A 22,770-nucleotide genomic window follows, 5' to 3' on the forward strand; every position below is an offset into this window, starting at 1 on the left:
ATCACCATATAAAAAACAATAGCAATGCTTGATTGAGGTACATTCCATCCAAAATAAGCTGCCAATGCATATAGAAAAGGAACAGTAGTCATAGACAAATGGGATCAAAAGTCTCTTCATAGTCATTGCCTTTTTGTTGTGCATAACCTTTTGTAACAAGTTGATCAATCTCACCATCTGGATTACGTTTCAATGTGTAAACCCCTTTTGTACCAATGGAATTTTTTCTAGGAGGAAAATCACATAAGGTCCATGTTTTATTCTCTATAAGTGCATCATATTGTGATTGCATTATAGTCATCCAATTTTTTGAATTTTGTGCTTCATCAAAGAACGGGGTTTCTTCTAATTACATAAACTAGAAATAGTCAAATCATAACAATTTGACACATATAATGCATGGCGAGAACCTGAACAAGTACGATTATACATAGGTGCATCTAATTTACTATCATGCAAAGTATGCACCCACCATTTGACATACCACTAGCCTCTTCATTCTCAACTCTTTTCACATCACATACATCATGTATAAGATGCATGGGTAATAGGTTGGTCCGTAACATTTTTAGAAATCCCTATAGGTTGTACATGCGTCTCATTGGGACTTACATTCAAGTTTTCACCATTAAAAAGCGGCAACAGTGTCATGAACGTCATGTGAGCTTACATTACTATCTGGTACATGATAACAAAGACTGAACAAAATCTTCCACAAATACAACATCTCGTGAAACCAAGATACATTTTGTTTGCAAATGATATATCTTGTAGCCTTTGCTTTCAAGAATATATCCAACAAAAATGCATTTTGACAACTTTATTATTCAATTTTCTGCGTTGTGTTTGTGATATCAAAGCATAAGCTAAACAACAAAAGGTGTGCATGTGATCAATTGATGGCTTCTTATCATGTCATGCTTCATAAGGAGTCATAGCCTGAAAGAAGTGAATATATGTCTCATGAGTTTAGATCAATTTTGAAAGAATATATTCACTTCTTTGATCTAAGGATGCAAGCTTGTATCCTTAGAAGGCATACGTACATCAATGCCCTGCACAACATTTCAAACGTCCCTTGACACAAGAACTCACTTCAATCCCATGAACTCACTTCAGCTCTGACCATCATCTGCAATTGTCCAATATGGTATGGATCTGCAATCCACTTTCAACTTCAAACTGCCATATCTCTCACACCGTAGCTCTGTTTGAGGAGCTACTTGAACCAGCCCTATAAACCATACTGAGGTCCACTTTGGCACTCCCATTTCTTCACTTTGGCCCCTCAACTATCCACCAGTGTGACAGGCACCATAGCAGAGAATTTTGGCACTGAAAACCACATAAAATATATACATATCCGCTGCTCCTTGCCTGCTCTTGATCTCCACAGCTGCGGCATCCAAAAAAGCCTTTGAATCCACAACCGCATTTGCAAATTTTTTCTCATGGTTATCATACAAAGTGAGCTTTTACATCCCACAACACAAAATGCCAGATGCAACAATTTCATCACCAAAACTGAGATCATGAATTGTACACCTGTCATCCATAAATTTGACAACAAGATGAAGTCTTGTAAGTGTAGATACAAAAAAGTAAAAATGATCCCTAGTACATAAAGTATGAAAGAATTGCCATTCGTAGAAAGAGCAATCTTTTCAACCCCCTTGACTGCATAAGAGTCACGATGCAAAGAAATGTGCTTTGTAGCACCACTATCAAAGTACCAAATATATGACTGTGCAACTGACATGCGTGCATCATGGACAAAAGGATTATAAGTACACTCTGTACTCAATGAACACTGTGCATCTACATCAACATCACAATCTCCATTAAGAGAAGATTCTACAATAGCTTCACCAATGGTAGATCTAGCCTCTTTCTTCTTGACCTGTTTTGCCTTCAACTTAGGACATTGCTTTATCAAGTGATCATTAGCCTTGCAATAATGGAAATGTCTCTTCTTCTTGCCTTTTTTGCCAGAATATCCAGACCAGTTCTTTCCAGCAAAAACACTAGAAACAAGTGATGTGCTACTCATTGAAGAACCATAAGAAGTGGCTAGCAAAAAATGTTTTTCCGAGTACATGTTGTTTAGCCTTGTTGTTTCTTAAAAGCGACTCCTAAACCAGCAATGTGCATAATGCATCAAGCTTCACATCTTGAGAATTCCTTTGGGTCTTAAGTCTCCAAGTACTAGCAAAGTCTGGTAAGAGTCTCGCAACACATCAAGAATAGTCTGCACAAATGAACTGTCAAAAATAACTTCACTTGTAGAAATGAGTTGCTCATTAATATCCTTATACTAGCAAGAAAAGTGTCCATGTTATCTTCCTCTTGCATAATCTTTGACTCCAGCTCTTTACGCGCAACAATGCAATTTTAGCCTCATTGCGACTTGCATAAAGACCGGCCAGAGTATCCCAAGCTTGTTTTGTTGATTTTGTTGAGCAAATGTGAAGTAATAGTACACTTCACAAATAATGCAATTAATACATGAGCTTGTGCATCTCTAACATCCCAATGAGACTTTCGAGGCATAGGCAAAACAACTCTAGCAGCAATAGACTTGCTAGAACCTACAACATCCTCAACAGATCCTGTATCCACAGAAAGCGGACATACATCAATGCCTTGCACAACATTCCAGACACCCTTTGACACAAGAACGTGCGTCATCATGTAAGACCACATTGGGTACTTATCCTCATCTAACTAGTCCTCAACAGCAACTGATGCAAAAAATACTCCGAAAGAGAAAAAATAAAGTAGGACTAACACCTGCTATGTAGCAAAACTAGGAGAGGACTATAAAAGAGACTTGTTTTACAAAACATTGCACTGGCAATATATATGCACAAAGGAAAAAATTGATTGTGGAGTATTTTCGATAGTGGAAACGGATGTCAAAATAAGCCCGAATCAATATTCTCAACACACGAAACCCTACGAGCATGCCTAAAGTATTACTCGACCTGTTGATGCTCACTAAAGCTCACTCGATTGAGAGAAAGGAAGCAAGAGGTGTTGGCGACACTAGTGACTATGCTCGAGAGGGCACAACCTGCTCTGATACCAATTGTTGGAATTAGGAATGCAGGGATACACAACTTGGTGAAGCTGAAGAAAAGGCACAAAACAGAGAATGTATTGCTTAGTGCACAAAATAGAAAGATAAGTTAGCCCTAGAGTGATGGACATATATACAATGCACAACAAAAAAAACCTCCTAGTTAGGGAAGAAGTGCCCCAACGGTCCCAAGTGTGTCTACATCATCACTACCAAACATATGGTACACTTGTCACTAATATTGTAAGAGCAACTTTATGTTTCTTTGTAAAACAATCCCTACATTTCAAAAAGGAATGCAGAGATGATTTTATAATACTAGTTCATAATGTCACAATTGATTTTGACTTTACACTCTCTAAAGAAAAGGTCGCTGCCGCACAGACAAGATAACTAAAAGAGTTGCTTCACTCTTGTCATGACAAGTGAGTGCAAGACGAGTAGGACAAGCTATTAGAAGCCACTTGGAATTAATTACTCTTCAAACAATTTGAGGCCAATTTTCAAGCAATTGACAATAATATGTTTACAATTTCTGTATTCAATGTGCAATGCTTAAAAAATGATATTTTCTTAAATTTTTTTCTGTTAGATCTTATAATAACACATCATTGTGGCCATTCGTTGTACTCTCCTACTCTACTCTTGGTAATTATTAGGGAATTTTAAAGCAAGAGTCATGTAGGGTGCAACGAAATTATCTTGTGAGAATGTACTTATACATGATTTTGATTCAAATGGATTCCTTAATATGGCTAAGGCCTTCTTATGATGTTGTCTACTATGCACAAGTTTTTGAGATTTTAAGAAGTCATCCACAATCTTGAGTTTTGCTATCTACTCTTGTAAGTTGGATTGGTTCATAGTTATAACTATATATTACTTGTTGATATTTTTATCAAATATACTTTTGAGATTCGCCATGCTAAACAAAATGGTGAAACGAGTGTCTCCAACTCATTTTAATTGAAGATTTCTTTGTGAGTGAATGAAAAATTGGTTAGAAACTTGGTTAGGAAATATAAAAACACTTATGGAAAATGAATAAACTAAAGGATGTGGAACATAACATGTGTGGAGGAGATGAAAATTGAGAGGTTTTTCAAAGATATGGGAAAAGCATTGTAGAGGAGATGAAATGAGGAGTCTCATGAAGAGAAACCTTACGTGTGATTATATTCTCTCTCTCTCTCTCTCTCTCTCAAATAATCACATTCCTTGCGCGTTCTTTGTAACGTCCTTGGACATTCCCTAGAGGGATCATCTATCAAATTATTCATTTTTTTCAATAGTAGAGCCATTTAGGTCTCCACCATTTCAAAGAATGAGTTGTATTACATCTCCACCATCTGAAATGATGAATTTGTTTTCCTTCGAAGTACAAGGAGAACAAAGCATTTTTGTATTTCAACTTGGAATGACCATCATATAATTAAAGAAATTTTTATCAAGCCTTAATTTGAATCCAGATAAACATTTGTTACTCAACAAAGGACTAGCTAGATCCAACCCTATTTGTGAACATATTTAGATATGAATTATACTTGGATATGTGTTGCTTAAGCATAGATTTGAGAATTACAATCACCTACGAGAATAAATTTAACCTCGATGAGAATAATTTGGAGAGAATGTTCCAAACTAAGAGAATAACTTTAGCACTACTTTTGCAGCAATGAAGTTTTTCCCATGGGTGATTTAAAGTTATTGTGAAATCAATACAGATAAGATTGGCTTGATCCATCAAAAAGACCTTTTGCATTGATGGTTCTAATGTTGCACTCAGATAATGCAATGTGGATAAATATGCTGTTGTGTTTAAATAGGCATTCACACGCACACTGAGAGCTAATTTGGCATTAAACCATTCTCATTATAAATGAAGGATTACCAAATTTTCTATCAACCTTTTAAGGATCTAGCTACAACCCAAATTCTATTTTATTAGTTCTGAAAATTATCGAGGTTAAAATAGTGTCCATGTTGCAATATATTCCTTACTCTATAACAACTTGATAAAAGAACCTGTCTGCCTTCCTCACTCTTGACATTGCTATCATAAAAATCTCCCTCCCTCTGTGTGTGTGTGTGTGTGTGTGTGTGTGTGGGTGTGTTGTGCACGTGCCCACACACAATTGTGCACCGGAAAGTGCTGATTCAATTACTTGGAGAAGAAGAAGAAGAATAAGAAGAGAGTTTAAACATTGTAGGAAACTATCCCAAGAGACCTTAAAGATCTCTCCAACGAGGAGAGTTGAACTCAAGACCTGATATATGAGAGAGAGAGAGAGAGAGAGACTACAAGCACTGAGTCATCTTCATCATACAGTTGTCACGAAGGAGCTTTGTGTCATCAACACCTTACCATTGTTCTATACATTTTGGCAAAAATGGCTTTTCATTGTTTTATACATTTCAATTATTTCTAATATCGTGCAATCAACTAATAGCTCTGCAAGTACAACCTTGCGTGAGTAATAACCACTATAAATGCAGAGCCACTATTTTGAAAGTCCACCTATCTTAGCCTCCAAATTCTCTCATAAATCTCCTATGGAAATTTGCAAGCTTGACAAGTACCTCTGGCACTTTCTCCTCAGGTGGACAGATTGTTATTCGAAAATGGCATGTCCCAGGAACCTGAAATAATAAAAAACACACAGAAAAACAGCTAAGAGAGCTTATAAATATCACTACAGTGCTGGTTATATACTACCACCATTACCTGACCAAAGTCCGATCCTGGTAAAACTACAATGCCTGTGGTATCCAACAGCTGCCGGGAATAGAATGTATCCCCTTCCATACGGACACTCCTTGCAGCTCTAAGTGCTTCCTTCGGTAGCTCTATACGAGGGAACAAATACAAAGCACCTTCTGCTTCATTGCAAGTCACACCCTCTAGCTTGTTTAAGGCTTCTACAAACATCTGCATCCATGTAGGAAATCGAAGGACATGCCACTTTAGCCAATACAATTCGAACTTGAAAATATCAATTAACAACAGCTTTGAACTTCCTAGAACCTCACTTTTCGAGAAAGAGAAATGAAATGCACTGCTAACGTCTTCAAAAGGCTAAAATGAGCTGTGAGACACACAAAGAGAAAAGCCAAAATTACCTGAGAGAGAGAGAGAGAGAGAGAGAGAGAGAGAGAGAGAGAGAGAGAGAGAGAGAGAGAGAGAGAGATGAAATGGAATGTTATATTAACGTCTTCAAAAGGCCAAAGTGACCTATGAGACCAGAAAGTTACAATGTGGTGGATCTGATACAAAGTCAGAGTAACAAACTAACTAACAACATGACAAAACAAAACAAAAAATACTATGGGATCCTAGACTGGTCGATGTGAACTAAGCAAAAGGGGCAGCTTGCCGGGATAGCTAAATCACAGGAGATCTAGCATCGGGCGCTGGCGGATCTCATCAATCTCCTCCATGGTAGTAGTCTGACCGGGCATCATGCATGCCTGGCCAGAGTGCTCCGAATCTTCTGATGAAGCCTCCGTCAATGCTGTGTAGTCCTCCGCAGTCGTGGGCGCTTGGATTTCCCCTGCTCACTCGCTCGGTCAATCAGTGTGTCTCTGGTGTGAGACGAAAGTGAGCTTTGCTGTGGTAGTAGCTCCTGCGGCGGCTGCCCAGTGTTAGCTCTAAAGAAATCTGTGATCCGTCTCTGAGACTGGCTAGCCTCTCCACTCATCAGGCTATCTCTGTGTCTGCGCAGCTCGAGCAAGAACAAACCCAAGCATCTCTGATCCTCATATCCCATGACTCTAGAGAATGGTCCAAAACCCTCTCTGAACAAGTAGCGGCCTTGTATCTCGTAGTAGACAGTGCAGCGGCATGTGTAGTGCAACTTTGTCTCAGGCTCCATGTCACACAAGGGGCAAGTCCTCGCCTTTGCTTGTACTCCGCTGTATCTCCCAGTCTCAATCCGCAGCTGGTGAGAGGATGTGCGTAACTGGCCAATAGCACATCTTATTCCCATGAGACAAGTGGGTGTCCATGTATCTGGGTCTCGTCACAAAACCATCCTCCGTAAGCTGGAGAAGATGCTCTCTGTAGAAAGCCATCTTCGTGCCCAGCTCCTACGCCGGCCGTCCATGTCCTCCTGGTGTCTAGCTGGGTCAGGTCTTGACGGATGAGCCTGGTGATCTCGGACTGTGTAAGAGTGAGAGATGGTGCATCCAATGAGTACTGGAAGGGTGGCAACCTGTCTATGCTGAACCCATGCGCCTGAAACCATGATGTCATCTCCCCATACCAACATGCTGTATCTCCCTGCATGGCTAACTGTCAAGATGACTCAAGTGCAATGCGAGAATATCTGTCTCTAGGAAGTTCCCACATGCGGTGTATGAAGGAGACTGATATGGTGAGCGCCTCAACCACTAATGGGGGGGCCGCTAGCTCTGCTCGGATAATGGCATGTGGTACTGATGCCTTGGCTCTAATGAGCCGCAAGATCATAGAGATCAGAGGTTTCTCCATGCTCCCCCATCCATCAGTGTGACCCGACCCCCCGTGATGATCCAATAAGGGTCCCCATATCTCAGCTCCATAGAGCAATGCAGAAGCCACCAAGGTGTCAAAGAGCCAGAGCTTCGTCCTAGGCTCCTGAAACTGAACCTGTGAACACATCCTCTCCAATCTACCCAATGCTGCACAGGCTCTAGTCAATCTGGTCTCTGCTGCTCTCTTGAGTGAGAATGCCGGTCCGCTAAAAACCACTCCAAGTAAGCGTAAGCATTTGTGTACTCCACAGTCTCCTGGCCATATGTGAATGTAGGTGCTGACCTCCTGATCCACTGTGGGGTGGTATTAAACACCATAACCTTGGTTTTACCAAGGTTGACATACAAACCACTTTCATGGGCAAACCTATGCAAAGCATCCAAGTGACGTTGCATCCCCTCCGGAGATTCGGAGATCAACACAATATCATCAGCATATAACAAAAGTGGGATCCATGTCCCTGCCAGCTGTGCACCTCTATCACCATCGCTCTCAATGTAGTCAGAAACCTCGTCTACATACATACCGAATAGAGTAGGAGAGAGCGGGCAACCCTGCTTCACCTCAATAGTGGAGTGAACCGATGTAGATAGTCCCTCAGGGGTGCGTACATGCCCAACTACTTATCTGTACAATGCCATGATCCCCCAAATGAGCTCTGTGGGTACTCCCATCTCCTGTAGTCTGCACATCAATCTAGCTCTGGGTACTGTGGCTTTGCGGAAGTCCACAAAGCTACAATAGATCCGTCTCCCATGAGATCTGCCCTCCTCGATGATGGCCCGGAGTGTCAAGGTATGGTCAAGAGTAGAGAAGCCTCTCTTGAACCCTGCTTGCCCATCTGCACGTATTCCTTCCCTCTGTGCCCATCTACTCAACTGCTGCTCAAGAATGGATGCATACAACCGTGCCAGTGTGTCCAATCATGATAGTGCGATAATTCCCAGACTCCATAGGGTCTCCTGACTTGAAGATAGGTACAATAGTAGATAGGCTCCAAGTATCAGGCAAGCCCTCACACAGGGCACGGTTAAACATAAGGGCTAGAAGCTCTGCTAGTAGATCTTTGGCGTGTATGAAATGCTCAGCCACTAGGCCATCATGATCATATGCTCTCCCAGTCCTCATCCTGTCAATGGCTTTCTTCACCATCTCAGCGGTGAAAAAAGCACGTGTGTGGGCATGGATCGGGGGGTTCGGGAAGGGGCGACTGTCCAGATATGGTGTACAAAGATGATGCGTACTGACCCCAGGTCTCTCTAGAGGTAACGGTAGGGGGGGGGACTGCTCATGAAAGAGCTGCCACGCCTCACGCGAGTCCTGGCTCAAGAATAATTGATACAGATACTGCTCTAGTCGAGCCAAAAATGCCCTCTTCTTCCGCCGCACCAGGCGTCGGAAGTCAATCTGTGACTGTCTGTGAGTGATGTCCCCCAAAAGTACCTCCTTATGAAGTCTAGCTCTAGTCTGGCAACACTCCTCATCATACGAGCTGTTCTGAGGCATGCTCCCTGAACGGCGTCTTTGCTCAGGCTGGGTGTGTGGGTATGCCTCTGCTGCTGCATCATGTAATGTCTGTGTCAGTATAGTAGTAAGCTCCTCCAGTGGTCGCCCTGGTTCCTCAGTGCATAATCGTCTGTAGATCTCGTCTATGTATACAGAGTCCGTCTCCCGCGTGAAGATGTAGGGAGTAGGGGCTGCTACCCGTGGCTTGTGTGCTGCACTAAACTGGAAGGAGATGGTCATCGACACAAGAGTATGATCCACTGCCACCCAAACCGGTCTGGGCCCAACTGTGAAATCCTAGATACTAGAGATGAGATTCGGCTGTGCCATGACATAATCCACTGTGCTAGCTCCATGTGTGTGGGAAGCATGTGAAACCTCCCGCAGCAGGAAACCTCTGTAGGCCATTCAAGATGGCCAGTCCATGTGCAATGCCCATATCTATCAGGTGCCGTCCATACTCAGTATATTCCACATCCTGCGATAGTCTGGACAAGCCTGTCTCAACAACATCTAGCTCCCTCAACATCTCCTCTGAAGTATCATAGAACACTGTCTGGTGATGGGCAGTCCTAGCATTGAAGTCCCCTAGAATGATAATGTCACCATCTCTAGAGAACTCCCATATGTCATCATCCAAAATAGAAAAGGGGGACTGTCCTCTGGGTGATGCGTAGACTGACGTACTCGGGGGAAAGTAGCAAATAGCAATGTAAAGATATCTGCCTATCTCTGCTTTCAATCTCACCCACATGTACCTAGCCTGCTCATCCCTGCAGGCTATATGTATCATTGGCTGCAGATCCTCTCTAAATAACACTGCCACTCCCCTGAGCCCCGTCCTCTGTGCTCTGATCGCGTCTCCTGTCTGTAAGCTGTCTCCCATCTGTATCCACTGATGTGAGGCAGGGATTGCCTAGGGGCCTGATGTGTCTCAGAGTAGAGGATGATGTCTCTTCCAGTAAAACTATCCTCAAAAGCACCCACATCAAGACGCATAGATCCATTACAATTCCAGGAAGCCATTTTGAGTGTGGTCCCATAAGTCTCGCACCGTCATGTGGAGCGTCGCTCTAGTATTACCACTCTTCCATCTCGGTAAAAGGAAATCTCGCCTTTTCCCCTTGCCGCTCTAATCTCCGGCATTACCTCCTGCATATGAGCGATCTGCGAGAGGGTAAGATCATCCCCGAGAAAGATGCCTGTCTCTTTAAGAGTTGACCTTTTCTTCAAGGACTTCTTCGCTTCCATGGAGGGAAAACGGGGGATGAGTGCCCTTTCTTTTGAGGTTTCACCATTGCTTCCATTTTTCTTTATGTTGCCCACTCTCCAGGCTCTTGTGTGCGTCGGATCATGAACCCCCATCAAGGCCATGAGTTCTTTTACCTCCTCGTCCACATTGTCTTTGTCTTTAAGACCGCAAATTCTCAGATGTAAAGCGCGCACACGTCTTCTTTGCTCCTCCTCTAGTGTCATATTAATGATAGTGGGTGTGGACGTGGGCGTTACCTCCTTGCCTTTTCCTTTCTTGGCAACCTCGATCCATTTCTCGGCCTCACTTGCCTTTTGTTGAGTTTTTGTAAGAACATCTACCCAAGAAGTCGTCATCTCTTTGTGTTGCTCTTCTCCCTCTTTGATGGCCCATACTTGCTCCTTGATCGTGTTGATTTCTTCGATTACTGAGGGTTGCAATTCGCCTTCTTCCACTGTGTTTCTTAATCGTGCTTCGGCGAGATCCTTCTTGAGTGATGCAATCTCTTCATCCTGAGTCGTCACCCGATCTTCCAGTGCATTTATCTTGCTTTCTTGAATTAAAACGTGTCCTTCGAGCATTTTTATTGTGCCCAATAGATTTCGGTTCATCTTGGTAATGGTCTCCGTCATTTCCTCTTTGCACTTTTGGATGGAATCCTCTAGGGGGTCGGCTTTATCGTTCAGCTTCCTCATGCTTAATTGTCGCACGGAAGGCGAGCAATTCGTGTCTACTTGAAGGCGAGCAACTCTACCTGATGGCGAGCGGCGAGCACCTATTGGGCGAGCACCTTTGGAAAGGGCGAATTTTTTTTTTGGACTAGCAGCTTGGACGAGCACCTTTGGAAAGGACGAGGGTGAGCAGTCAGGGGTGAGGGCGAGGGCAAGCAGTCGTCGGCGAGGGTTGAGGGCGATTAGTCAGGGGTGAGGGTGAGCAGTCAGGGGGCAAGGGCGAGGGGAGGGTCGAGAGGCGAGGGGCGAGGACACGCAGTCAGGGGAGGGGCGAGGGGAGAGGGGCTTTCTCTATCTATGCTTGCAGTTTTTTTTAATAAAAAAACCCCTCTTTCTCTCTCTACGCTCACAAACTCTCTACCTCTCTCTCTACACAACATTTTCCTCTTTCTCTCTCTACGTCCTGTTTTTCCCCCTCTTTCTCTCTCTACGCTACTTTTCCCCTCCCCTCTTTCTCTCTCTACGCGCTAGGTTAGGCTGGGTTGGCGCGCGAGCAGGGGGCAGGGCGGGACAGCAAGGGATCAGATGGACTTTCCATGAGTACTGAGCCAGTCTACCCAACCACCCCCCTCCCCTAAAACACCAAATGTTTTTTTTTTTTTCCTCATGTCGCAAAGGGTAACAAGTCAGCCCCCTAGAGCCTGGCCGTCTTTCTAGGCCATTAAGAATGGCCACTCATGTGTTGCCCCCATTTACAATAGATATCGACCACACACTGTCACCTTTCTGCATCCTATGATATCAGATGCAACGGATTTGAAATGGTGACAAGATCTAGACTTTACACTTCCATAAATCTTTACTTCTTTTCTTGCTTGAATGTGTGCTACTTAGCACAAATGATGGTTCCTTTTAACGAGAAAATGAGAGAGAGAGAGAGAGAGAAATGAAATGAAATGATATATTAACGTCTACAAGAGGCCAAAATGACCTATGAGACCAACTGATTACAATGATGAGTCTAGTACCAAGTCTGGGTACAAACAAGAAAACTACAAACAAAGAACTGATAGGAGTGCTACCGACTCCTATGGGTGGCTGGTAGGCTGAGCAATGGTATCACCATAAAGGTACAAAGTGGGGATAAGTGTCACCATGATACAATATAACAGTAGCATGAAGCCTATCCCGATCGACATTCTTGGTGTCGTACTAGAATCCTGTGGATCCTCTGCCGCAATCTCCGCCGGTGCTGCGTGGCTCCCCTCCTCAGTCGCGGTCGTCTCGATCTCCCTAACTCTGTAGCTCGATCAATGAGAGTACCGCTGATGTGTGTATGGGTGGGAACCGAGCTCTCTGGTGGTGGTGTCCCCTCCGACTCTGTGGTACCCAGACTGAAGAAATCTGAGATGCGTCTCTGGGACTGTCTCTGTCTTTGCCCATTCAATAGAGCGTCTCTATGTCTCTGAATCTCAAGTAGGAATAATCCGAGACATCTTTGATCCTGATATCTCATGACTCTGTCTAACGATTCAAAACCATCTCTGAATAGACAATGAAAGCGTCCCCGTATCTCATAGTAGATTGTGCAGCGACATATGTAGTGAAACTCTGTCTCTGGCTCTGCATGGCATAACTGACATATCCTACTGTCTGCTGGTATGCCTCTGAATCTACCTGTCTCAATCCCAAGCTGGTGTGAAGATGTGCGAATTTGGCCAATAGCACATCGTAACCTATGAGATAGATGTGTGTCCATGTAACTAGGACGTGTGACAAATCCGTCTGTCGTGATTTGAAGAAGATGTTCTCTATAGAAAACCCTCTTCGTACCCAACTCCCGTGATGGTTCTATCCATGTCCTCTTGCTATCAAGCTGGATAAGATCCTGCCGAATGAGTCTAGTAGTCTCCATCCGTGTAAGAGCCAAGGATGGTGCATCAAGAGAATACTGGAAAGGGGGCAGCCTGTCCATGCTGAAACCATGCCTCTGAAACCATGAGCTCATCTGTGCATACCAACATGATGTATCTCCCTGTAGTGCCAGCTGTCTGGATGACTCGAGAGCAAGCCTGGCATACCTGTCCCTGGTGGTGTCCCATAAGCTGTGTACAAATGATACTGATCTGGTGAGTGCCTAAACCTCCATAGGTGGGGCAGCCAGCTCCGCTCGTATGATGTCATGTGGGACTGAGGCCTTGGCTCTAATCAGCCTAGAAATCATAGATATCAGGGGTCTCTCCATATTAGTCCATCCAGCACTGTCAATAGACGGTCCCCAAACCTGAACTGCGTAGTGCATAACTGAAGCGACCAAAGTATCGAAAAGCCAGAGCTTTGTTCGAGGTTCTTGGAACTGAACTTGCGAACAAATCCTCTCTAAACCACCTAGGGCTGCATAGGCACGAGTCAATCTAGTGTCTGCTGCCATTTTCAGTGTGAACCTCGGTCCACTAAAGACCACCCCAAGATATGTGTATGCATCAGTGTACTCCATACTGTCCTGTCCATATGTGAAAGTAGGTGCTGATCTCCTAACCCACTGTGGCGTGGTATTAAATACCATGACCTTGGTTTTACCAAGGTTGACAGACAATCCACTATCCTCTGCAAAACTATGCAATGCGTCCAAATGTCTCTGCATACCCTCTGGCGATTCTGATATCAACACGATATCGTCAGCATACAATAAAAGAGGGATCCATGTCCCTGCAAGCTGAGCACCTCTATCTCCTCCTCTGTCAATATAATCAGAGACCCCATCAACATACATACCAAATAAAGTAGAGGACAGTGGGCATCCCTGTTTCACTCCGATGGTGGAGTGAACTATGTCGGATACCCCTCTGATGTGCGTACATGACCCATCACTGAACTGTACAATGCCATGATCCCCCACATCAGCTCTGTGGGTACCCCCAATTCCATAAGCCGGTGCATCAATCTGGCCCTCGGCACTGTGTCAAAAGCTTTGCGAAAATCCACAAAGCTGCAGTATATCCGTCTACCATGTGCTCGACCCTCCTCAATGATAGCTCTGAGTGTAAAGACATGATCTAGTGTGGAGAAACCCCTTCTGAAACCAGCCTGCCCAGGTGCTCGTATGCCCATAATCTCTGCCCAACTGCTCAGCCTATGCTCGAGGATGGATGCATATAACCGTGCCAATGTGTGTCCTACCATGATAGTACGGTAATTCCCCGGCACTGTGGGGTCACCTGTCTTGAAGATAGGTACAATAGTAGATAATCTCCAAGACTCAGGGAGACCCTCACACATGACACGGTTGAATAGCCGTGCAAGCATCTCTGCCAACAAATCCCCAGCATGTATAATGTGCTCTGCTACCAAACCCTCATGATCCTGTGCCCGTCTGGTCTTCATCCTGTCAATGGCCTCCTTTAACATCTCAGTGGTAAAGAAGGTGCTCGTAGCCGGACATGGCTGTGGTGGGTCTGGTAATGGTGGTTGTCCAGGTATAGTGTATAAAGATGTTGCATACTGCCCCCATATCTCTGTAGAAGTAATCACTGGTGGGGGAGACTTCTCATGGAATAGACGCCAAGCCTCTCCTGAATCTCTACTAAGGAAGAGCTGATATAAATCTTGCTCCATCTGGACCAAGAAAGCTCGCTTCTTCCGCCGCACTAGTCGTCGTGTAGCAATGCGAGACTGTCTATAGGAGAGAGAGAGAGAGAGAGAGAGAGAGAGAGAGAGAGAGAGAGAGAGATGGGGTCCCAACCAACCCTCTCAAGGGCACCCCACACAGTTGCCGATGTGGCATTTTCTTTTGATTGCATAAATGGAATGTAAACACATGCAATACCTCAATGTAGACTCTACTAACTCGAATGGGGAATGTTGCCTTGGTAACTCTTCAAATTGAAGCACCTCTAGGGCTTATTTGATGCACCTTTGGATCTGTCTCGATGAGGGATTGCTGATGGTCACCAAGGGATAGATCTGGAGCTGATTTGCGCTCCCGATGTGAGAGTAACGAAGGGCTGAAAACGCAGATGATGATGGAGCTGATAATGAACAGCAATGGGAGCACTTGATGCAGTGAGGAAATGACCGAGAAGAGGCTCAATGGGCTGCCGAAGTACTGGGCTGTAGCAAGGAGGTTAGCGTTAGCAGATCCACCGCATTTCGTTGAGGAAAAGGGGCTGAAAACTGAAAACCGTGGTCTGCAGGGCTGATCCAGCACAACGTTCATGAGGATGACCAAAATGCTGGGATGATCTGCTAGCAATGGGGCAGCAAAAACGCAAGAGCTGATTTCTGCAAAAACGATGGGGCTGTTCTAGCGCAAGCTCATTTGCTGGAAAATGCTAGGCTCATTCTCCTTATATAGGGTAGGAATACTGCAGAAGTACCCCTTAGGACTTGGGTACAACAAACTTGGCAGACAAAATTATTAAAATAAATCATTTGATTGATTTATTAATATACTTGTCAAGGTGAAATTTCTGGGTGAAACTGTCCCACATCTACAACCTGGGAATGCGATTGACATGGGGAATGACTCCTTGGATTCCTCTAGCCTAAAACTACATGCACGTCATGCCCAATGCCCATCACAGTGTAACAATATCTGTTAAAACGCTTTTACAAATCATTAATGCAAAAGGGTCCCAAAACTGAAAAACCTAATGTAATGGACTTGTCCGGACATGTAGGTCTGCAAACAGGCTCACAAAAGTGCCGGTACTAATCCTCCTAGGATTCTAGACACTCCTATCTAGAGATACGTACATAATTGGCTCTGGAAGTCGATGAAGCATGAAACCGGCCTGTAGGGCGGTAGACGTAGGCTTTCACCCGAAACTTTACTTTAGACTTTAGGACGCAGAGAAACCTTGCAAATAAAAACCTGTAACGGGAATTGATACTTCAAACACACACAGCTTGGAAGCTAGAGCGCTACCAAGCACACACCGGCACCTGTTGGCCCCAAAGATTGGCCCCCCTTTTGGTATTTCTTTATTGTATTCACAGAGGGAATAAAACCTATGATTTCCACAAGCTGCCCCACATAATCCGGGCTGAAAATGACCTGTTTTGGCCTGATTTCGGCAACATAACCGTATTGGGATGCTTCATAGACAGTAACCCCACGCAAAAGTGACTTTGCCGACGCATACAGACACTTTGCAAAACTTGGCGAGAATCTGCAACACGGTGAATTCTCAGTTTTTTGCCTCGAAACTGCGCAAGATCACTCGCACAGCGAACCTCCTTGTGCCCCCGAACCTCCTTGCGTCCCCGAACCTCCTGGGGGTGTTAGGGACCTTTTAGGACCGAAACCCTAAACCTGCAAAAATACACAGCAGGCTGTATTTCCCTGTTTTGGGCTCCGTTTCGCGAGCTGGTTGCATTCGTAGCAAGTCCTCAAGCTCCCGCACCTGTAAGGCTACTTGTCCTTTGAATCGGACGAGATTTCTCACATGAAATCTCTTTGAATTCACCTATACGGGGGGATAAGCAACTAGCTAATCCAGTACCTGTGCAAGAGGCTCTTGCCTGGGGAATCGCGCATGAACCCACACAACTGTATATAGGTTAAATGAAGAGCCCTCTTGTGGGGCATCACATAACTGTACGGAGGGGTAGAGATAGCAGTGAATGTTGTGCAAGGCTTCAGTTCTTGCACTTCACTGTACATAGAAGGTAGGCAAGCACACAATAGCTTTGGTACCTGCAACAATCCACCATGTGGCTGAAAATGCAGCCCACGTTTTATTTTAACGCACACATAGCATTTCAGCAGATTCAAGACAATAGAATTAGCCTCTTCTGGCTGTCCATCAGTTTGTGGATGAAACGAAGACGAGAACTTGAGCGTAGTGCCCATGTTCTCAAACAATCCTCTCCAGAACAAACTTGTTATGCGAGGATCACGATCACTGAAAATCGATTATGGCATACCATGGTACTTAAACACATTGTACATGAACAATCGTGCCATCAATTCAGATTTTATCTTCTTCCTGATAGGAATAAAATGGGCTTGCTAGCTGAACCTGCAAATAATGGTCCATATGCATCATTCCCTGTCGACGTTCATGGAAGCACAAAGATAAAGTCCATAGCAATGCTTTCTCATGGCTTATCCGGAATCGGCAGTGGCTGTAACAACCCTGGTGCATTTTGCCTGTCAAACTTGACTTTTTGGCAAACCAGGCATGTTCGCACAAAGGCATCCACATCTCTCCTCAAAGTAGGCCAATAAAAGAATGTCTCTACCGCTTTAACTGTCGCATCAATACCACGATGCCCTGCATACGGTGGGACATGACTTTCTCCCATGACCTTATGTCGCAATGGCCTAGTGACACAGAGTCTGCCATGCATCATCATAAAATCATCTCACAAGAGGTAGTGCTCAAAATGTTGTCCCTCTTGCAAATGTTCAAAAATCCTTGCAAAATCTTCATCTATAGCATATTGTTCCTTCATGTCATCAAGCTCATGATGATAAGAAATTGACATAGCTGAAATTTGTGGCTTTCTTGATAACGCATCAACCACAACATTCTTCTTGCCTTCCACATGCATAATCTGGAAGTGGAACATAGAAAGAATGTTTGCCCATCGCATATGCTTTTCGGATAGCTTTGACTGTGGCAAGAAGTATCGCAAGGTCTGATAAACTGTCTGGACAACAAAATCAGCACCTAATAGGTAGTGCTTTTAGCTAGAGAGCGCATGAATGACGGCCAATAACTCTTTCTCATAGATTTGCATAGTCTTTTCTCGCCCTTGCAAGATTCTGCTCTCATAAGCTACTACCCGACCATCCTGCATTAGCTCTGCTCCGATGCTATTGTCACACGTGTCACACTGGACCATAAATGACTTCCTCATATCTGGTATAACAATCACGGGATCTAAAGTCAACTTTTCCTTTAAGAGACTGAAAGCTGAAATCTCTTTTTGGGTCTATTTGAAAGTGACCTCTTTCTTTTGCAAAGCGTGAAGAGGTGAAGCTATCTCTGCAAAGTTCATGATAAACCTTCTATAGTATGAGCACAATCCCAAGAAGCTTCGGACATTGTGCACAGTCTTTAAGTCAGGCCATGTCTTAATAGCTTCAACCTTTGCGGGAACCATTCGGACACCATCCCGTGACACACTGTGGTCAAGAAAGTGGATCTCTTCCAAGAAGAATTCACTTTTCTTAGGATTGACAAGTAACCTGTGACCTACCAACTCTTCAAACACAATGGTCAAGTGACGCCTATGCTCCTCTTCATTCTTCGAGTAGACTATCATATCGTCAAAGAATGTGCCAACAAACTTCTGATGTGATCGAAAAATCCGATCCATCATTCTATTGAACGTGGTAGGAGCATTTGTAAGACCAAATGGCATCACTAAGAACTCATAAAGACCAAATGTCATTGTAAACGTAGTCTTGTGCACATCCTCTGGCCTTATACGAATCTGATGGTACCCACTCTTAAGGTCTATCCTGTTGAAAGTTGCTGCACCCTCTAAACAATCGAGAATATCATCAATCCTTGGAATAGGAAACCCGTTCTTGATGGTATTCTTGTTCAACACACGGTAATCAATACACATGCACCAAGAGCCATCCTTCTTCTGTACTAAAAGCACTGGGGAGCAGAAAGGTGAATAACTAGGCTGAACCAACCCCTTCTCTAAAAGCTCCTCTAGCTGGCCCATAATCTCTTTCTGCTACACCGCACTAACCCTGTAGGGAGGTCTGTTAGGTGGGCTACACCCTGGCACCAAATCTATCGCATGGTCCTCAGGCCTCTCCGGTGGCAATTGTGATGGTAATGAATAAAAAAAACAATCACTAAACTCTCGCAAAAATGCTAACCTTTCTTTATCTAACACAAATAAATTTGACTGACAATTATCTGAAACATCACATGCAAAGATCAAGTACACAGAAAGATGATTTTTAATTATAGAAGTGATAGCTGAAGTAGATACAATAGGGACAGACTCCCCTTTAAGCTTTACATCCAAAACATGAGTTTTGCCCCTATGTTGAAGGGTGATCGTCTTGTCGTAGACATCCAACACGCCATGTGTTCGAAACATCCACGGAATTCCCAGTAGCGCATCGCACCCTTCCAGAGTAGCGCATCGCACCCTTCCAGTGGCATATATAAAATTCCTCTGTCCAACGACTGAATATGCAGACGCAACTTTCCAATGATGGGAGTAACACACTCTGAGTAGCTAGGACATGCCAACCCTGCCTCTGCCGTGTACCCCATCTCTTCAGCTCTGATGCCCAACTTCATAGCTAACTTTGGTGAGATAAAGTTTGCTTTGGCACTTGGATCAAAGAAGATGAGTGCCGTCTGATCTATGACTTTGCCCCATGCTTTGCATAACTCGCTGTGTTTGGCCCGTCACCCACCATATCTGGCACCAAACCTGCCGTGGGCTTAGGCTTCTTTCCTTTCTTATCTCCTTTATCATTCAAATCAGCTAGCCTTTCCTTTGTCGACAATCTGCAGCAAAGTGACCAAGCTGCTCGCATAAAAAGCATTTATTTTCAGCCATCAAGACCTTTTCCTCGAGCGACTTGCGCACAAAAGGCTTCCTTTTTGGCTTCTTTGCCTGCGCTCCAGAAGTCCCGACTGAGTCCTTATCCTTGTTGTCCTTTTCTGACCCCTGTGATGCTTCAGGAGCTGTTTTCACAAAGGGCTTCTTTGCTGAATTCTTCTTTTGCTACCCTCCTTTCACGTTGCCCGGAAACCCACTGTCCTCTCCCTTCAACAAGGCAAGACCAGTGTTGGCAACTTCCATAAGCTGAGTGAGGGTAGCCACTCTGTTCTTTGTACAGTAATCTCCAAGCCCTTTAGGCAACCCACAACAATACTTCTCTATCTGCTCTGTCAATGGCACGAATCTGTAGGAGGTTACTGAGAGCAACGCTTTGCAAAACCTTCGATTGTACTCTTGTAGGCTCTTGCAAGTAGCCGCAGTGAGTTGGTGCCAATCTGTCATGACATCGGCTTCAAATTCATTTGACAACTACGCAGATGCAAACATTTGTTTGAAGTATACCCATGTGGCGGGTGCCTGTCCTTGCATTAACAATATCGTCCACCATGTAAGCGCATTGTCTTTCAAGAAAGTGGCAACTTTCCTGACCTTAGAGGCCTCTGTAAAATTCCCTCCTGCATAAGCTGTATCAAGCTGCTGGAGGAAAGTAAAAAATCCTCAAAGCCGCTGAAAGTGCTAAACTTTACAGCTGCACTACCTTTTTTGTAAGATTTCGGCTTTTCCAGTGCCCCCAAATTGTCATAAGGAATTTTCTACAACATGGGCACTGTAGTTGGGATCATCGGCGCATCTTGGCCATTGACATTTTGCGTCATAGGAGCCATATCAGCTACTGTCCAGAAAAACCAGCCATGCCAAAATTACCCTGTGGCACCCCAAACTGGCCCTGTTTGCTTTCAAAGCCTTACTGCATGCCGATGCTACCATACATGGGGTTCGGCATCATGCCTTGCATACCCCCAAACGTTGTTCTTGGCATATATTGCTGGTTTCTAGGTGCATAACCAGCCATACTTTGGAACACAGATCCACCCCTAAAATACCCAGGATGTACCATCCGTGGAAAAACTTGATGCATTGGTTCCTTGTACCTGTAACGCAACATGCGGGCTAGGAAAGGTGGTGGGCTGAACTGCCAAAGCCTGTAGAATAGGCGTCCTAACCACCTGTTCATGGACGGAAGGAACCTGTTTTGGAGCCCCTGACTCTGCAACATGCGAGCGCTCCCTCTCCTGCTGAGACGCACTTGGGCTTGAGCCTCAACAGGCTCCATGGGTTGTGTGAGTTGCCTTGACTGCTATGGCATTGGTGGGCTTGCAAAAACTCCATAAACCTTGGGTTCTGCACCAATTGGAAAAACGCGTTCACAATGGCAACTAACTGAGTTCTGAACACATCATCTTCAAGTTGCGCAGTCATAAATTCCTGCACTCGAGAGCATTCACATTGGCAAGAGGTACAGACAGACGTGGCTGTAAACTCACGCCAACCTCATAAACACTGTAGGAATTTCCTGTCTGCCCTTCCCTTTGTCGGCCATAGTGTAATCCCACGTTCATGTACTCTGTGTCTTCACCAAACCAACCAAGGCTCACTTCTTGAGGAAAAAGTAAGTCTTTCCCAACGACGGAACCATGAAACCGGCCCGTAGGGCTGTAGACGCAGGCTTTCACCCGAAACTTTACTTTAGACTGTAGGGGGCAGAGAAACCTTGCAAATAAAAACCTGTAACGGGAATTGATACTTCAAACACACATAGCTTGGAAGCTAGAGCGCTACCAAACACACGCCGACACCTGTTGGCCCCAAAGACTGGCGCCCCTTTCGGTATTTCTTTATTGTATTCACTGAGGGAATAAAACCTATGGTTCCTACAAGCTGTCCCGCATAATCCGGGCTGAAAATGACCTGTTTTGGCCCGATTTCGGCAACCTAACAATACTAGGACGCTTCACAGACAGTTTCCCCACACAAAAAGTGACTTTGCCAATGCATACGAACACTTTGCAAAACCAGGTGAGAATCTACAGCACGCTGAATTCTCAGTTTTCTACCTTGAAACTGCGCCAGATCACTCGCACAACAGTCCCCTCACGTCCCGGGACCTCTTGGGGGTATTAGGGACCGTTTAGGGCCGAAACCCTAAACCTCCAAAAATACGCAGCAGGCTGTATTTCCTTGTTTTGGGCTCCGTTTTGTGAGCCGGTCGCATTCGTAGCAAGTCCTCGAGCTCCCGCACCTGTAGGGCTACTTGCCCTTTGAATCGGATGAGATTTATCGCGTGAAATCTCTCCGAATTCACCTGTACCTGCGGGCGATTAGCAACTAGCTAATCCAATACCTGTGCAAGAGGCTCTTGCCTCGGCAATCGCGCATGAACCCACACAACTGTACATAGGTCAAATGAAGAGCCCTCTTGTGGGGCATCACATATCTACACAGAGGGGGAGAGAGAGAGCAGTGAATGCTGTGCAAGGCTTCAGTTCTTGCACTTCACTGTACATAGAGGGTAGGCAAGCACACAATAGCTTTGGTACCTACAACAATCCACCATACGGTTGAAAATGCAACCCACGTTTTATTTTAACGCTTCTCTCTCTCTCTTAAGTTTGAAATGCCCAAAAATGTGCCAAGTGGCACTCATGCATTAATTCTCCACTTTGGACGTTCTGGTCTAAAAATATCTCAGTCGGTTGCTTAGTTGACTTAGCGGCAGAGAAATAAAATGTTCCCCTTGTCATTCTGAAGCTAATGACATGAACAGATTTCGAGGCACAAAATAGCAGTTCCCGAAATTTTAGGAGATGCTTCCATTGGATTCTCATTGATCATCTGAACATCTTTCACCACTGGGACCACGTGCAAAAATGCAATGTAGCCCAATTCTCGGATGATTTTCTCTGGGTGACCCCACCTTGTCATTGTGCCTCTATGGAGTTAATATTCTAGTATCCACCAACTTATTAAGTGCGGCGAGGGGACCCAAATGAGTTTGAACTGAGCCTAAACACCCTTTTACTACTTGAATTTCAGTGCCGACCAACTTCTCGTCTGTGGGTGAGATTACCGTTTCACACTGGCCATACAATGTCTGACCATTTGCAACTTCAAAAGGAGGGTCTCAAAAATTAAACAAAAATCATCGGAAAGAAACCAACAACTAAGGTTAGCAATTGTCACGTCCTCGTGGCAAAGC

The 22,770-nt window shown here is 44.5% G+C and overlaps 1 protein-coding gene across 5 annotated transcripts in view; it reads right to left on the minus strand.

Annotated features, from left to right (window-relative positions):
* Positions 1-5,258: 5,258 nt before the first annotated feature.
* The window catches only part of LOC147433933 (alanine aminotransferase 2-like), a 208,781-nt gene continuing 191,269 nt past the window's right edge, over positions 5,259-22,770 (minus strand). For 4 of the 5 annotated variants that reach the window (XM_086490560.1, XM_086490557.1, XM_086490558.1 and 1 more), the window contains 2 exons: positions 5,805-6,008; positions 5,259-5,719 (listed from right to left, as the gene is read on the minus strand). In XM_086490560.1, the coding sequence (XP_086346686.1) occupies positions 5,603-5,719; positions 5,805-6,008 (321 nt within the window). In that variant the 3' untranslated portion in view covers positions 5,259-5,602. Of the gene's footprint in view, positions 5,720-5,804; positions 6,009-22,770 lie in introns of those variants that run through there. The other variant, XM_086490559.1, reaches the window with a different exon arrangement.

Source organism: Adiantum capillus-veneris, chromosome 19, assembly GCF_014529385.1.
Source record: "Adiantum capillus-veneris isolate H3 chromosome 19, ASM1452938v2, whole genome shotgun sequence".
Lineage (NCBI taxonomy): Eukaryota > Viridiplantae > Streptophyta > Polypodiopsida > Polypodiales > Pteridaceae > Adiantum > Adiantum capillus-veneris.